This window comes from Babylonia areolata, chromosome 18 (genome assembly GCF_041734735.1).
Source record: "Babylonia areolata isolate BAREFJ2019XMU chromosome 18, ASM4173473v1, whole genome shotgun sequence".
In the NCBI taxonomy this organism is placed as follows: domain Eukaryota; kingdom Metazoa; phylum Mollusca; class Gastropoda; order Neogastropoda; family Buccinidae; genus Babylonia; species Babylonia areolata.
The window spans coordinates 11,466,752-11,485,139 of record NC_134893.1 but is presented as its reverse complement, the minus strand read 5'-3'; the positions used below and the strand labels follow the sequence as shown (position 1 = coordinate 11,485,139).

General features: G+C 40.3%; 1 protein-coding gene across 3 annotated transcripts in view; it reads right to left on the bottom strand.

Annotated features, from left to right (window-relative positions):
- Nucleotides 1-1,117: 1,117 nt before the first annotated feature.
- Nucleotides 1,118-18,388, bottom strand: part of LOC143292443 (uncharacterized) — a 39,412-nt gene continuing 22,141 nt past the window's right edge. For all 3 annotated transcript variants that reach the window (XM_076602720.1, XM_076602718.1, XM_076602719.1), the window contains 6 exons: nucleotides 14,605-14,724; nucleotides 13,243-13,319; nucleotides 10,841-10,931; nucleotides 9,994-10,080; nucleotides 7,488-8,509; nucleotides 1,118-1,230 (listed from right to left, as the gene is read on the bottom strand). In XM_076602720.1, coding sequence (XP_076458835.1) covers nucleotides 7,520-8,509; nucleotides 9,994-10,080; nucleotides 10,841-10,931; nucleotides 13,243-13,319; nucleotides 14,605-14,724 — 1,365 coding nt within the window. In that variant the 3' untranslated portion in view covers nucleotides 1,118-1,230; nucleotides 7,488-7,519. The remainder of the gene's footprint in view (nucleotides 1,231-7,487; nucleotides 8,510-9,993; nucleotides 10,081-10,840; nucleotides 10,932-13,242; nucleotides 13,320-14,604; nucleotides 14,725-18,388) is intronic.

Below are 18,388 nucleotides of genomic sequence, written 5' to 3'. Positions count from 1 at the left end.
GTGTGTTGTTTTTTAATTAAATGAAAAATAGAATAAAGCATATTCCAGACTCATGTGATAAAATCTGAATTATTCTGTAACCATTTTAAACAATTTTAAGAAAAATTAATAAAGTTTGAAAACCGGAAATGCCAGAAAATTAGCACAGTAATATTTGATACATCTGATTTTGTTTTGCAAAATGGTGTCTTCAGTGGACAATGTCTTGTCCATTTATTGTATAAAAATCAGAATAATTTACAGTGTGCAAACTGGAAGCATTATACTCATTCATATTTTTTAAATATTCACTTTGATGAAAAATTTGAAAACAAACGCCAAAGAATACTTTAATTATAAAACAAGCTCTTCTTCACACACACACACACACACACACACATGCACGCACACACACACACACTCTCTCTCTCTCTCTACTTTGCAGATATAATTCATAAAAATACATTTTTCTTTTTCTGTCAGACATAAGAAGACAGGTATAACAAAACAATACTTTTTTTTTTTTTTACTTCGGAGGAGGAAATCGACTTTAACATAAAAAAAAAATAATAATAATTTTTTTTTTTAAAGAAAGAAAGTTGGGAAATACAATTTAAAATTTACTGGTATCACAAATAAAGTGTATAATTTACTGGTACCACAAATGACGTGTATCTCACATAGAACAACCAACGTTTCATTGCTGCTGAACTGAGAACAGAAATGCAAAATACCTGCAGAGGCATCAAAAACACGAAAGAAAACAACAATAACAAATAACAGAGACAGGATAACTAAACAAAATAACACAAAACAAACAACAACAAAAAATCGTTAACATTGTGGACACTACTTCACTAACAAAGAGTGCTGCACAAACAGGAGAAAAAAAAAAAAAAAAAAAAAAGAGAGAAAAAAAAAGAGGTATTGAAATGGAAGCATCTGATTGGTTCCTTCCTTCTACATACCTACATCAACTACCAAGCAGGACCATCCCCTCCTCCAGCACCCTCACCACTACCACCACCATCACCACCAGCGGAACCATCTCCCTTCTTGTTGTTGTTGTCGTTGTCGCCAGTTTTGAGGTCACGATCACCAGAGGGCAGCGGTGGTGGGTCAGGCTGTGCGGTGCTGTCTTCTGGTTGCTGGCTGGGTCCGGGACTTATAGGGGCCGGAGGGGGGAGTTTTGGTTTCCGGGACGATTTCCGCCACTTGAGATACATGATGCGTGACTTCCAGGTTAGCCATCTACAGGAGAGAGGAGGGACAGAGAGAAACACGGCTCTACACACACAGCTATGGCACGGCACCCGCATTGTTAACATCAGAGCTTCTTGTTTTTAAATAAATAAACTATAAAAAGTAAAATCACAATCAATCTGACTTCACTGACAGTGTAACAGTGCAAGTTTATGACAACCTGTAAAATTTAATATAAAAAAAAAAGATAGTACAATCAATCTGACTCTGCTGATAGTATGACCTTGTACAAGTTTCTGATGACCTGGAAATTGAATTGAGCTTTGGAATGAACAACTGAAAACTACTGTTTCAGTATTTCATGAGTCAAAGATTAAAGTTTAGGCAAAAGAATGACTTGGGAGAGAGAAAACAATAATTATTTATTAACTGTACGTTTTTTTTAACATGTTCTAGAAAAAAAACAAGACCACTTATTAAAATCATTGATACCATTATGTTTGAAAGAATAAAAAATTACTAATTGTTATGAACATGCATTACATGTGGTGTCAACTGGTAGTCGATGAAATAATTATATACTCACATTCACCCAGCAAAGTGATTATATTCAGGAAAAAGAAAAAGGAAAGAAAAGCATACAAGATACCTGAAATTGAATACAAACATGAACTGGCCAAATGAAACATTTCCTTGACAGAAACTGCTATGTCACAAAGTTTTCCTTTGATCTTTCAAATCAAATATGTCTATGACATGCACTTCAAAAATAAAACCATTGCCTCTTCTTTCACTTTGTTGCAAATACTAAAGAGAAATGTTCTGTCTTTTGTTTGTTTATTTATTCATTCATTTATTTATATATTTACTTATTTACTTCTCTATTCATTTATTCATATATTTATTTATTCATCTACTTATCTACTTTTGTAAAATTAATCTGCATGATTCAACAAATGATTGACTTCTAATTATTTGTATTTGTATTTCTTTTTATCACAACAGATTTCTCTGTGTGAAATTCAGGCTGTTCTCCCCAGGGAGAGCGCGTCGCTATACTACAGCGCCACCCTTTTTTTTTGGTATTTTTTCCTGCGTGCAGTTTTATTTGTTTTTCCTATCGAAGTGGATTTTTCTACAGAATTTTGCCAGGAACAACCCTTTTGTTGCTGTGGGTTCTTTTACATGCGCTAAGTGCATGCTGCACACAGGACCTCGGTTTATCGTCTCATCCTAATGACTACCGTCCAGACCTCCACTCAAGGTCTAGTGGAGGGGGAGAAAATATCGGCGGCTGAGCCGTGATTCGAACCAGCGCGCTCAGATTCTCTCTCCCTTCCTAGGCGGACGCGTTACCTGTAGGCCATCACTCCACTAATTAGGAAGGCAAACAATCACTTTTCAATGACAATGTTAAAAAAAAGACAGAACATGACAAGAAGTTTGAATGAAAGGAGGAAGAGAAGGGAGAGGTGAATACAGAAAGTGCTGCACATAAGAAAAAAAAAGAACAAGAGGGAAAATGAAAGCTATATTGTGAGGTTTTGACAAAAGACCTGTGGAGTGATGGCCTAAAGATTATGCGTCTGCCTAGGAAGCGAGAGAATCTGAGCGCACTGGTTCGAATCACACTGGCAGTCGCCAGTATTTTCTCCCCTCCACTAGTCCTTGAGTGGTGGTCTTGACACTAGTCATTCGGATCAGATGGTAAACCGAGGACTTGTGTGCAGCATGCATTTAGCACACGTAAAAGAATCCACAGCAACATAAGTGTTGTCCATGGCAAAATTCTGTAGAAAAATCCACTTCGATAGGAAAACAAATAAAACTGCGGGCAGGAAAAAATACCCCAAAAATGGATGACGCTGTCAGTGTAGCATCGCGCTCTCCCTAGGGAGAGCAGCCCGAAATTCACACAGAGAAATCTGTTGTGACAAAAGGAGTTATACAATACAATACAAAGACAAAAGACAAAGAAAAGCACATTCTGTAAAGTGGAAGATGACGTCAGGTTGAGGACGCTTGATATTTTACATGGCTCTCATGCACTGAGCAAAACTGAGAACTGATTTTAGAATTAATTCATTATGAATACAGTGTTTCATGCTGACATACTGAGCTGTACATAAACTGCAAGCTGCAGATTGAAATATATTACATTTGTGCTCAGGTAATTACAAAATTAGCTAACATAATATATATTATAAGAAGAAGAAAACAGGGAAACATGAGAGCCAATATTGAAAAACTCCATGTGTGTGTGTGTGTGTGTGTGTGTGTGTGTGTGTGTGTGTATGTGTGTGTGTGTGTGTGCGCGCGTGTGTGTGTATGTGTGTGTGTGTGTGTGTGTGAGAGAGAGAGAGATACAGAGACAGTGTAAACAAGTGTATCTTTATCAAAACTGAGCTTCGTTACAGCAAGCTGGAAGTCTTTTCCTTCGTAACAATATTCAACAAATGAAACTGATATAAAAATGTTTAAAATAAGGATGAGAAATATCAGCATTTTGATTTTAGTAAGCCTCTATGCTAAGATTAAAAAAGGAAAGAAAAAAGAAAAGAAAATATATTTTGCTCAAGCAATGTAACGGTCACTGATGACAATAAGCTTACCAAAGAACAGTATGCCGACAAAAATGGTTTTACCAACCAACACTAAGAAAAGCAGCATCAAGAACTTAAAAGGTGGAGACAGAGAGGTGAAAGAGGGGTTGTATTGCTAGATGAGTGTCTTACCACTCTGCCACCTTTCACAGTCTCTGTACTGCTAGATGAGTGTCTTACCATTCTGCCACCTTTCACAGTCTGTATTGCTAGATGAGTGTCTTACCATTCTGCCACCTTTCACAGTCTGTATTGCTAGATGAGTGTCTTACCATTCTGCCACCTTTCACAGTCTGTATTGCTAGATGAGTGTCTTACCACTCTGCCACCTTTCACAGTCTCAATTTCAGCACATCAAAAGAGACAGTGAAAAGAATTACTGTGCAGAAATACACAACAAAACACACAGAGAAATGCAGAACAGACTTCAGAAACAAAATGAAAGTTTGAAAGACAAGTCTGGGACATGTTGAACTGAGTATTTCTAATTTATCATGCATACACGTCTCAGTTCACACACACACACACACACACACATATACACACACACACACACACACACACTCCCGCACATGTACATACACACACATACATATACACACTTGCATACATGCGCACACACACACACTCTCTCAAACACACACACCTTTCCCAGTGCAGTTATCATCAAATTCAGTAAGCCTAGACGCAAATCCATTAGCATGAACCGCATCAAAGAAAGCTGCATTCCCATCAAAAGCTAACAAAGTTTCAGCATAAACTTACGACTGAAGCATTAAATATGACAGATTAATTTTCCCACAAACAATAACAAATCACATTGTTAACAAACTGAAAAGTGGAGAAAAACCACAAAAAGGACAACAGCCAGTGGTTGATGAAAGATCTTTCATGGTCTAAACACACACTGGGAAAATACAGCCCCATATGTTCATCTTCCCTATTTCTGTTCCCAACCTTCATGTCTTCTTCTTCTTCTGCGTTCACTCGTATGCACACGGGTGGGCTTTTACGTGTATGACCGTTTTTACCCCGCCATGTATGCAGCCATACTCCATTTTCGGGGGTGTGCATGCTGGGTATGTTCTTGTTTCCATAACCCACCGAACGCTGACATGGATTACAGGATCTTTAACGTGCGTATTTGATCTTCTGCTTGCATATACACACGAAGGGGGTTCAGGCACTAGCAGGTCTGCACATATGTTGACCTGGGAGATCGGAAAAATCTCCACCCTTTACCCACTAGGCGCCGTCACCGAGATTCGAACCCGGGACCCTCAGATTGAAAGTCCAACGCTTTAACCATTCGGCTATTGCGCCCGTCAACCTTCATGTCAATGTTGCACAATTTTCCAACACTTTAGACATGGTGAATATTGGTTAGAACTGGACTGTACAAGCAAGACAGCAAGTGAAAACAACAGAAGTAGTATGTAACTGCTACACAACAGAATGTGCTCTGACTCTGACACTGACACAGACAAAACAAGCCGTGTCATTATCAAAGGACGTGCACAAGCTGTTTGGTTACTTTAAAGGGATGAGCATTGACTAAAAGACAGCAAAACATAACATGCGAAGTTGTAAGCAAGTACATGAAAATAACATTTCTCAGAAAGAAAGTCAACATGGCTGTGTCTGCAGCAAATACACTTAAATAGATAACTATTCTATGTTTGTGAAAGATCCAGTAATAAGCAACATAAGTCTGTCTATGGAACTGTTTCTGCACTGTGTGTTTGTCTATCAGTCTTGTCTCATTTAAAACAAAAGGAAATCACGAAATGTGCACATCACAGCACAATAAATACAGACAGGGGTTGCAGCAAAGCAAATCAAACAGCAAGAGAAGCATCAGGGCAAAAAAACAACAACCCAAAAACGATACACCATCACCAGCATGCCTTGAAAACAGCTTCAGCCACTCCTGGTCAACATCACAGTGACAGCACACACCACAGCCACGACAAACAACACCACAACACCACCATCACAACATGAAACCACTGGACCCCTTCTGCCTTTCATGCCAGCTAGCATGCCAGTGCATTCACATATAATAAAAAGTTACCTACACCAAAACGGCTGGGAGGGGAACTGCTTCAGTGTTTAGTTAAATATATACAACAAGATAAACACACGTAAGTTGTTGCATGTGGGTTTCTCCATCAAATATTCTTAATTGTAAACATGATATTGGGATCATATAATCTTTTATCTAAGACATGTTTCCGTGTTCAATTAAAGACTTTTTGAACAAAAGAAAGTAGAATTCACATGGAAGAAAGCAAAATCACTGTTTGAATTGTTGTACTGTTCAGTCCACAGTCTACATCCCAGAATTCACTGTCATTTGAGATTTGGTTAAGCATTTTTTTTACTTCCTTTCATGCTTGTACATTAATACTGTTGAAATTTATTCCAGTGTTTAAACACACACACACATATATATATATAAATGAAAAGGAAGGCAAGCATAAACATTTATCCTGCATACACACTGATCTCAATGACAATGATAATTACTGCCACTGATAAACTTCACAAGTAAAGCTGAAAGGCCTAATGGCATATCTGTATTTTTGGTGTAGGAAACAAAGACAAAAATGTGCACAAGCATGCAGCTACTCCTACGTTACCTGTAGGCATTGTACACACTCCAGCGATTCACACCTTCATCGTTGGCATTGTTGTTTTCACCATCATTATCATCACCCTTCACAAAATGAGGGTCGTTGACCAAGGGTTTGAGTTGCCTTCGCAGGTCTTCGATATCTTCCTCCAAACGCCTGGTGTCATCCTGAACGCTGCAAAGTGTGCCGTGAAACACCACACACACACACACACACACACACATGTACAAATGGATTAGCATACACATGAAAGTGTTAACTGTTACACAGCACAAATACTGAGTATCAGCACTATCAGAAGGATTCTTACAGCTTACTGCAGGGTAAATGCTACATACATGCACATTACCATTATTACTAAGATAATTATCATTGTCATCATGGTTGTCACATGCCTTCATTTTTCATAGGTACCATGGACTCACAATCATAAAACACATACAATGCCATTCACTGGCACAAAACAAATACAAGTGAGTATAGTTGTTTACTTTGCTGTTGTCAGTATTTTAAACTGTCCTCCAGGGAAAGAAAGGCACTTTGTCAAAAAATATTGATCACACAAAGTAATATGAGATTATATCCTTGATTATATCCAAGCACATCAACAGTTTTTGAACACATTCCACAGCTAAATACATGTGATTTCAGTCTCTGCAATCAAACAACAGATTTTTGTGGTTAGTGCATCAAACTAGTGTCTTTGGGCAACTGAACATAACTAATGTAACATTTCTTCCCAACAAGGAAAATGATTTACTACTGAGAAACTGGAGTACGATTCTATTCAAGTGCATGTATATATTTATGTTCAAACACACACACACATACACGCACATAGATTATATATCCACCCAATAATACTGAAATATAATAAGTGGTATAGAAAGCATATTGCACTCAAACTGCAAAGATTAAATTACCAGTGACAAGTTAAGCTCAGTACAGAGTCCAAGGATTACAACATCACTCCTCCTGAAGCACTCCAGTCCAACCACACAGGTAAAGTGAAACCAACACCACTCCACGTGAGTTAGATACACAGCAACGGCCCAAACGTATATACCAGGCAAGCCACTGATGTCCTCATACAGGCAACTAGATGTTGGCCAGAATGTCTCGAGCAGTGGTGTCACCATCTCCTTGGTCCTTTGGGGGGGCGGTGTTGTCGGTGCGAGCTGTGTTAGCTTTCTCATACTTGGACCCTTTCTGCGCTTCGTCTTTATCAGCCTGGGAGTCCCGAGCCGTGTCTTGCTCGTACTCTGACGGCCCCCAGTCGTCCTCGTCAGAGAAGACATCATCCTGGTTCATGAACATTTGAGCCCCCGTCCCATCAGTGCGCACTGTCTTGGGGGTCTGGGGGGGGTTCTTCCCTGGGTTCTCTCCATCAGGTTTTTCTTCCTCATCCTCTGGCTTGGCAGAGGGTTCCTTTGGTGGAGGCGTTTCATTCAGTCGGATTTTACCGTTCTGTGGGGTGGTGGGCTTTGACGCCTGTGGTTTTGCATGGTAGGGGTCCGTGTTTGTTGGGGTTTCAGCTTTCAGGACAGAGGGCTGGGCGTTGTCAGCCTGAGGTGAGGGGGGATTGGAAGGTGCCTCCTTGGCGTGGTAAGGATCCTCGTGTTGGATGCCAGGGTCTGCCGCAGGGGTGGGGGGTTTGGAGGCCGGCTGCTGGGTGTACACTGGCTCTGTGGTCAGGGGCACTTCAATTTCCGGGGCCGGGGTGGGGGTCTTGAGACTGGTCGCCAGGTGCATTCTGGTTTCCGGGGTCTGGCGCCGAGGGCTGTACACCTGTCTGCCGTTCCTGTGAGGAGACTGCTGGCTGATCTGGTTCAGAGTTCCGTGTCTGGACCCCACTGTGGGCTGAGGAGCTGCCTCTGACCTGTCAGGGGTCATGTTGGTTTTACCGTAGCCTGCTGTTCGGAACGGAATGCCGTCCGCCTCATTGCGCTGGAGGAAACTGTCCATGTCGAAGGCTGCATCAGCGTCTGTGCGCATGTACAGAGGGACAGAGCCCACTGTGGGGTGCATGCCGATCTGTGCTTTGAGACTGTTGATCTGTGTCTGGAGGTCTTCAATACCTGAAATTCTCTGTAAACAACCAGCCACTGCTTCTCACACATCTGTCACTGGATGTCACACATCTGTAACTAGGACTTCTCATGCATCTGTCACTGGGACATCTGCCACAACTGTAACTGAGACTTAACTAGTTGATATCCATGATTGCTTTACAGAGAAAGAAATATGGAGAAAAAAAAAGATACATTTAATGACCGACAAGTGAAGAAAAGAAGACAGCCAGGCAGAAAGGGTGTCACTAAAAAGAAAAGTGCCATTCCATTAATGGAATGGGAGACAATCCTTATCGGTTTTCACCAACTTCAGCTCCTTGAATCCAGTGGTGAGAAATGTGAACAGAATAATCTTCAAAGAATAAATATCTGTGGTATTAGAAAAAAATAAAGTTTGACAAATCAATCTAATTTCTTTGTTAGTTTTCTGTGAAAAATCATGTGTGTGAGGGGGTGGGGTGGGGGGGGGGGGGGGTAGTGGGAAGAAGGGGTGGGGCAGCTGGGTGGAGGGGGGGTTTAAATTTCTGTAAAAAAAATTCAACCAATTCTCATCTGATTTTGTCTCCAGGCTTACTATGTTGTGTTCTTTGATATTTTTAAGATCCTCCATACTCCAAACAGCATGTAAAACAACAACAACAACAACCCAACAAACTTGAAATGATAAGAATAGAAAAAAAATTTCCCCTCACAAGTTTCATGCATGAATTGTTAAGTTTGTCTTCATGCTTTTTCTCACTAACAAGCCCATGCTGAAATAACACTACACTGGGTTTGACTCTGGTTGTGTTCCAGAAATTATCTGATATAAACACAAAATGAAAAAAAACAACAACACACAAAACAAGGACACCAAAAAATACATGAAGTCCCAAATTCTGTGACCTTTCATGCCTTGCTCTCATGGTGACCTCAGTTTCAATCCCCCTCCACCTCCATGCTTGAGGCGAGTCCTTTCAAGGTCTTCAGTGTTGGCAGATTCATGGGGGACTGTTGTTGGAAGGATGCAGTGGCGGCCTCCATCCTAGGGGGGACACTCACTAAGCCCGGCTCCACGATCAAGCGATTTCTTTCATTTGCACAGGGCTTAGTATGTGGTGTCCAAAGTACCTTAGATCAGGCACAACTGAGCACCACCCGTGTGACTCAGCAGCTGCAAAAGGTCTTCTCTGGTGTGTGGCCTCCTGACGACCTAAAACCAGTAGTTCTCTGTGGACTGCTGATGATGGTGCTGTGACAGACGAACGTGGGTGTGGCTGTGCATGGGGGACTCAGAATGAGCTGCTTGGGAATAATGCCAATGAAACAGTGCATACGCTACGGCAGCGAAAAAAAAAAAAATGTAATAATTAAACATAAACAAATAAATGAACAAATCTTCAGCAACAAGAAGAATTTATGATAAAGGCAAGAGACAAACACTAGAAGTTGTGTGCCTTGTGAATGGAGAGTTACCACTCTTTACCATTTGTCAATCATGAGACAAACAGACAGACTCACCAGCTTCTGTTCTGACTGGATCTTCATTCCCAGCACAGTCTTCACAGTCTGCACCGACTCCGCCAGTTTGCGCACGGTGGCCTGGACCTGAACAACACACACACACACACACACACCAACCCTTGCTTCACACAGACACACACACATGCACTACTCTACCCTGTACCACCTTGGAACCTTGCTGAAGGAATCCATTAAATGTCGGCCTCCTTGTACACAAGACCCAATGTGGATTGTTTTCCTGTACAGGGGCTACCACAGGGTTATGGAAAAGACTCAAATGTTTAGTGACTTTGTCTTTACCCACATAATTATGCACGCATGCCTTGCCATACATACAGACACACAGAGGGGGGAAGACAGTGAAAAAGAGAAGAGATTTATAGAAACCAGAGCGAATGGAAAATAAATTGTGTACAGTTTTGTGTGCGTACGTGCACGAGTCTGTGTGTGTGTGTGTGTGTGTGTGTGTGTGTGTGTGTGTGTTTGAATATCAGTACTCCATCAGTTGTACACACACATTGTACACTTCCTACACAAAAAATGACACACACACAAATACACATGCACATACACACACATACATACATATACACACACAGACAAACAAACAACACATCCAATCATTTTCATGAGCTACTGATACTGATACCGATCTCTCTCTCTCAATCTGTCTCTCGGTGTGTGTGTGTGGGTCTCTCTCTCTCTCTCTCACACACACGTGTACACACACACACACACACATGCACACACCCCCCCCACACACACCATCCTTTCAAATACAGTACAACTGGCTGTCAAGTGACCATCATCCACCCATCCCTCCTCTAGATCCCCCTGTCATTACTTCCTGCAGGTCCTGCTGAGTGGCCACCTGGGGCTGTTTCCTCTGGCTCAGCATTGCCACTTCCTGCTTCAGGTTCTCCACATCTCGGATTCTGTTGTCCAAACAGATACAAAGCAATCTGATGATGCATGACTGTATGATAGTCAGCCGTGTCTGACGATGACCATCAGAACAGCAGAGGAGGCATCTGCTGTCCTGACTATCTGGGCTAGAATTTGATTATAGTTGAGAGTGTCTTGCCCAAGTTACATCCCCACTCTCTCGGCCAAGAAGGTTTTAGGACAGTCAGCATTGGGATTGAAAAAACCATTGATCATACAGCTCTCACTGTGCTGTTGGCCCAACTGTAAGCTTACGTCAATACATGATTTCAAGCCCAGCGTTGGCATAATAATTTCATAATAAATGTATTTTGTATTTGTATTTGTATTTCTTTTTATCACATCAGATTTCTCTGTGTGAAATTCGGGCTGCTCTCCCCAGGGAGAGCGCGTCGCTACACAACAGCGCCACCCATTTTTCTGGTATTTTTTCCTGCGTGTAGTTTTATTTGTTTTTCCTATTGAAGTGGATTTTTCTACAGAATTTTGCCAGGAACAACCCTTTTGTTGCCGTGGGTTCTTTTACATACGCTAAATGCATGCTGCACACGGGACCTCGATTTATTGTTTCATCCGAATAACTAGCGTCCAGACCACCACTCAAGGTCTAGTGGAGGGGGAGAAAATATCGGTGGCTGAACCGTGATTTGAATCAGCGCATTCAGATTCTCTCGCTTCCAAGGCAGACGCGCTACCTCTAGGCCATCACTCTGCTAAATATAGCACTAGAATTTTCTCAGAAGGTAGCAGAATGGATAAGACGCTCATCTGCTGATACAGTGTCCCTGAGGGTGAGGGTTTGATTCCCGCTCTTGCCCTTTCTCCCAAGTTTGACTGGAAAAATCAAACTGAGTATCTTGTCATTTGGATGAGACGATAAACCGAGGTCCCGTGTGCAGCATTAACTTGGCGCACTGGATAAGAACCCTTGGCAACAAAAGTGTTGTCCTCTGGAAAATTTCTTAAGAAGAAATCCATTCTGATAGGTACACAAATATACATGCATGCACTCAAGGCCTGACTAAGCGCATTGGGTTATGATGCTGGTCAGGAATCTGCCTAGCATATGTGGTGTAGTGTATATGGATTTGTCCAAAGGCAGTGACACACTGAGAAAATGAAACTGAAAAACTAAATTTTTTTTATAGAAACAAATGAAAATGCTCTAACGCCTAAGTTTAATAATTAATGTATTCATACAGCACTGAATCTTGTGCCAAAAAAAAAAAAAAAAAAAAATCAAAGCGCCCTGCTTTCACACACATGCAAACTCTGAAGAGTTTGAAAGAAAAAATTATACATGCAGGGTACAGAAACCATGGGTGGAAAAAGGGAGTGTACACAGGAGGTAATTTGAAAAGAGGTAGGTTTTAAGGCTGGGCTTGTTTATCCTCACGTTGGTTCAACCATAACACAATGTGTCCTGAAATGAGCACAAAAATACTGTTGCCTGTTTATCATAACATAAGCCATTATATTTCTTGTTGGATAAAAATGAAAAAGACATGAATGTATAAAAAATATAGTACGCAAATACCAAAATCAACCAATTAATCAAATGATGTATTACCAAACTGAAAATATTTATTTGCTCACACCACCCCCACTTCCCCCTTTTCTTTTTTTTAAGTCACACACAGGTGAGCGCAGAGCAAAGGAATGCTACTTTGATATCTTTCTTCCCCCTTCACCCGCCTCAGTCTTCTTCTCTCTCTTTCTATATGCGTACACATATGAGAACGAAAATATGCATATGCATGCATGTGTGTGTAAGGGTTGGTTTATGTGAGTATATGTGCAAGTGTGAGTGCATGTGCAAGTGTGTGTGTGTGTGTGTGTGTGTGTGTACATGTGTGTGCGTGCATGTGCACTGCCTTTAGTACCTTTAACAAATATGTAATTCACGTGTCCTAAGTACGTTAAAACAGAACAGGCACCACTGAACACCACCGAAGTGACTCAGCAGCAGTGCAGGGTCTCTTCTGGTGTGTGGCCTCCTGGCGACCTAACATCGATGGTTCCCTGTGGACTGCCGACGCTGAGAACTGCAAAGGATGAACCCGGGTGTGGCCGTGTATGAGGGAATCTAAATGAGCGGCGTGGGAGTAATGCCACTGAAACGGTGCAGATGATGGGGCAGCAAAAAAAAAAAAAAAAAAAGTAATTCACTCACACAGTAGAACACCAGTACTGCTGGCTGACTACTCTCTCTCTCTCTCTTTCTCTCTCTCATGCACACACATACATGAACAATGCAAATATGAAAGCAGTCAGTCAGTCTAATGTCGGTGGAACACTTGCCTGCTTTCTGCTTCTGTTGTCACCCTGGACTCCATTTCAGATTTCAGAAGCTTCTGTTTCTCTTCAATCGAATATATCTGGAAAAAAAAAGAAGAAGAAGAATGTTTGACTCACCAATGTCAAAAGCAATGTACAGTCACAGTTGTTCAGTCATTGTCATCATAAACTATAGCTACCTCTACTGATTGTACAAACTCCACAGTTTTATCACAACTGACAACGATGCTGGTTGGCTATTTGTATCCAAGGACACCATAGTTCAATCACACCAAAAGAGGTTAAGAAAACTGTGACACCAGTGTGCACATATATGCATGATGGTTTCCTTTTCTTGCAGGTGAATTTCAAAGCAGTTTTATTATTTTTGATAAACAACAAGAAAAATGCTACTTTAGTTTACAATGATATCTACAGATTTGTGTTGCAATTTTTAAAAATTGTAATAATGACAATAACAAGTGCATTAACATTGTGCTGAATCTTGTGCAGAGAAAATAAAAGTGCTTTCACACCAGACATTCAGACACATGCATGACTGTGAATCAAAGGGATAAAAGCAAACTTTAAAAGTGAATGTACATAGAAGGCTAGAGAAGCCATACATGGAAAGAGGGAAGGGAGACCGGACTTGAAACAGCTGAGTGCAGGGATCTGACAAAGTGAAAGAGGACGTTTGTCGCAGTAGCCAAGTGGTTAAAGTGTTGGACTTTCAATCTGAGGTTCCTGGGTTTGAATCTTGGAAATGGCACCTGGTGGGTAAAGGGTGGAGATTTTTCCAATCTCCCAGGTCAACATATATGCAGACCTGCTAGTACCTGAACCCTCTTCATGTGTATATGCATGCAGAAGATCAAATACACACATTAAAGATCCTGTAATCAATGTCAGTGTTCCGTGGATTATGGAAAGAAGAACATACCCAGCATGCACACCCCTGATAATGGAATATGGCTGCCTACATGGCAGGATAAATAAATAAAACAGTTATACATGTAAAATGTTACATATCTGTCTGAGTGTGTATGTATGCCTGCTAGAAATCTGACTGAATGACACAGGAAACGAATGATGAGTGCCCAATGGCAGCCATCTGTCGGCTCTACCCAGGTAGGCAGCCTGATGTGCAAATGACCTTGTGTGGCCTTTGGCCTTTGGGCCTTAGAGCTTGGTCTCCGACTGAGGATTGGCACTATATAAGTATCCATATCACAGGTACGGAAGGTACAGAGACAAGTGATAAAGCAGTGACTGACTGCAGTGTCTGAATCTGAGAAAAATCACTGAATCTGAGAGGGTCTGAGAGCTGAGTGAGATGGGCAGTGGAGGTGAAGGCTGTGACAAAATAACGGTGACCCGACTGACATCGTTGGGCATCTGCTGGATGGCCTGGTTGAGCTCCCGGATGGTCTGGCTGGTGACGTCCTGCCACAGGGAGATGGACTCCACCTTCTCCCGGATGTTCTGGGCCAGCATGGCAGTGGCCTGCACACCACATTAATTCACAGATTTAACTAACTTTTGACAACTGCCAGGGGGCATGGAGTACTTCAGAAAACAACATCATCAAAGAACACAGGTTTGCTTCAATCAAGGAAAAAAACAACAACAAAAAACAAAACAAAACAAAACAAAAAAACAAACAAACAAAAAACTATATAACTATACATATAATATATATATATATATATATATATATGGGTTAACATTTTCTCAACTGCATCAGAATGCTGAGGGCACGGAGGATTTCAGAAAACAACATCAACAAAGTATACAGTTAGGTTTGCTTCAATCGAAGGTAAAAATTTTAATGAGGGTTAACATTCTTCCAACTGCATGAAAGCGTTCCATGCAATATTGCAAGTTTTAAAGATTTACGAAGTCTTAACCACAACCTGTTTGCCTGCTGAAAAAAATTCACAAAATGAGAATAGAGAAAATCTACATGAATATTTATCAGGCAACTTTTTTTTAATATTTTTTTTTTATAAAGATCAGAAAGATTTGGACACTCAATAATAAAATGAAATTCGTCACCACGAGGATTCATATATGAATTTTTTTTTCACAAATACACCTTTTTTTCCTTTTTCTTTTTAATAAGAACAGTATACCCATTAAAAGCATTGGAAAGCGAAATGCCCGACCATAAATCCAAAACAAATTACACATGGAAATGAAAGGATGAAAATATCAAATAAATCCTGCTGTACTGAAACAGAAAGAGAGAGAGGGAGGGGGAGAGAGAGAGAGAGAGAGAGAGAGAGAGAGAGAGCTACTGACAAGTTCCTACTCTCTCTTTCCTTTATCCTCTAAAAAAATTTATTTAAAAAAAGGGGGGGAAAAAAAAGATGAACAAAACATAACAATAATGTCAACAGAATCTCCCTGCTTGAGTCAGCTCCATGATTTGAAGCACATAATATCACATTTTCTTTTTCTTTCTGTTTTTTTGCTCTTGTTGGAGTCAGCTTGGAATGAATGTTGTTTTTTGGTACTTGCCCCAAACAAACATCCAATACACATGTGTCCTACGACACTGGAATGAAACATAAAGTAACAAGCTGTTTTTGTTGGTGGGTTGTTTTTTTTGTTTGCTTGTTTTTGTTTTTTTACCTCATTCAGTTCCACAGACTGCATGGAAGCATGTGGGGGGAAAAGACAAAGGTTTTAATATTGTTTACACCATATACACTCATACACACATATACCCAGGGCACACGCACACACTTACTTGCATGCACAGCCACACCCTCTATCCCACACTCTCCACATGTATACATTATTTTAAACCTAATATGTCCACAGAAAATGTAACAAAGTAAAAGAAATGTTCACCAATAATCAGATGAACATTTGCTATTTGTAACACACGAACATACACATAAAACACACACACACACACACACACACACACACACACATGTGTACGAATGCATTACACACACAAACACACACACAAACAGACACTCACACAAACAGACAGACACACACACACACATGCTCACATGCACATAAACACACCTTCCCTCTTATTTCATAGACATACTTAAAATTGTATACACTCATTTACATCCACAATAAAAATCATTTAAAAAAAAAAAGTTCTGTAAATAGATATCAAAGCTTACTAATGAAGATATAACACACACACACACACACACACACACACACAAATGTGTGCGTGTGCGAGTACACACACACACACACACACACACAGAAAATCACATATTCACAGAAATGAAAGAAACTGAGCGAGACAGCGAGAGTGGGCGGGGAACAGAGACAGAGTGACAGAGAATGAGAGAGGGAAAGACAGGCACAAACACACAAGACATCAGTAGTAGATTCTTCTCAACACTAAACGAGACTAGACAACTGCCGTTGACACATATGACACACACACACTCTTGATAAAGGAAAGGAAAAGAAAAAACAACAACACAGTGTGGGGAAGTGTGAGAGTGAGCACTACAGAAATGATACCACACTGATACATAAAATAGCAAATACACAGCAACAAAAAAACCAAATCAAAACAAACAGAATGCCAGTCATTAAAAAAAAAAAAAAAAAAATCACTGAACCCTGTGCCTGAGCATTTCTCTGGCATCAAATTTTGTCTCATCAAAACAGTCTTCATGTTCCTACGTGCGCAGGAATTGCAAGGAAAGGGAAGGAATTTCTACAGTATTTATGGATGCTTCTACATGTAATTCTTGAAGAACATCATCATGATTTCTGAGCATTTCTCCGGCATCAAAATTTGTCTCATTAAAACGGTTTTCACATTTCTACATGTGCATAACTTACAAGGAAAGGGAAACAATTTCTACAATATTTCTGGATGCATCCACACATGATACTGGAGGGAAAACATCATACTTTCTGCATTTTTTCTGTATCAATATGGCATGGAAGCCTGCCAAGGCAGTCAGCTCCCCAGGGTCAAATGGGTTAAACAAAGCAAGATTTGAATCAAAGTACTGTCTCTTCACCATATAACCCTGCACTCCCCCCACACCCATCCCCCTTTGAAAAAAGAACAACTGAAATCCACTTTAAAAGCAAGTAGTTTTAAAACAATTAAACAGATCAAACTATTAAAAAAAGCAACAGAAATATAAACTGATAATGATAAGAAGTAATACTAATAACGGTAATCTTTCTCCTCCTCATCAAGGAAACAACAAAACGGAAGAAAATCCAACATTCATACAACAGTGTTACCTCTGGATTAAGGTGTAAGTTGGCCATCTATATACCAGCATGCAAATGTCACATTGTTTATTTTCATTAGTACTCATTCAACATTCAATGGTGTATGCATTCATGTATCTTCCCTTCTGTGTGTGTGTGTGTGTGTGTGTGTGTGTGTGTGTGTTTATCTTCCCTTCTGTGTGTGTGCCTGTGTGCGTGCGCGCGCGAGCATGCATGAATGCACACACATGTGTGTGCCTTTGTGTGCACATGTGCCTGCATGCATGTGTTGACACGTGTAGGTGTTTGTATTTATACACACATGCTGTGTGTGCACATGCATGCACATGACATACGTGCACACATGTGTTTAAAAAAAAAAAATGCTTTGTATTATATCATCATATTTTGTTCCCAATCATTGGAATGCTACTTCAGACTACAGAACTTTATGTAAAATGTAACTGACAAACTTTGCATGCAAGAGTACAATGGTTTGTTTAACAATAATATCAATCGCAAAACACATCAACATATAGAACAGTCACATTCTCCACGCACAGCAGAGGTATAAAAAAAAAAAAAAACAACCCCAGACACATTCAGTATTCTCTTCTTGTCACAAACTACGTGTTAGTCCTAAAGTACAATTACTTCCTATGATATATGTGTAACATGACATTCAAATAACAGATAGTGATTTTTACCCTCTGTGCCTTCATCAGTTTGTTTGACAACTACAGCAAGCAAAAAAAAAAAAAAGACAAAAAAAGACAAAAAAAAAGACATACACCAAAGTAATAATATTAATATCACACCCACATCTAATCTTTTGTAAACCACAGTTATCACACTAGTATCACAGCCGTAGGTACTCTTTTGCAAACCACATTTATCATATTAATATCACAACCATACTCTTTTGCAAACCACAGTAATAATAATACTA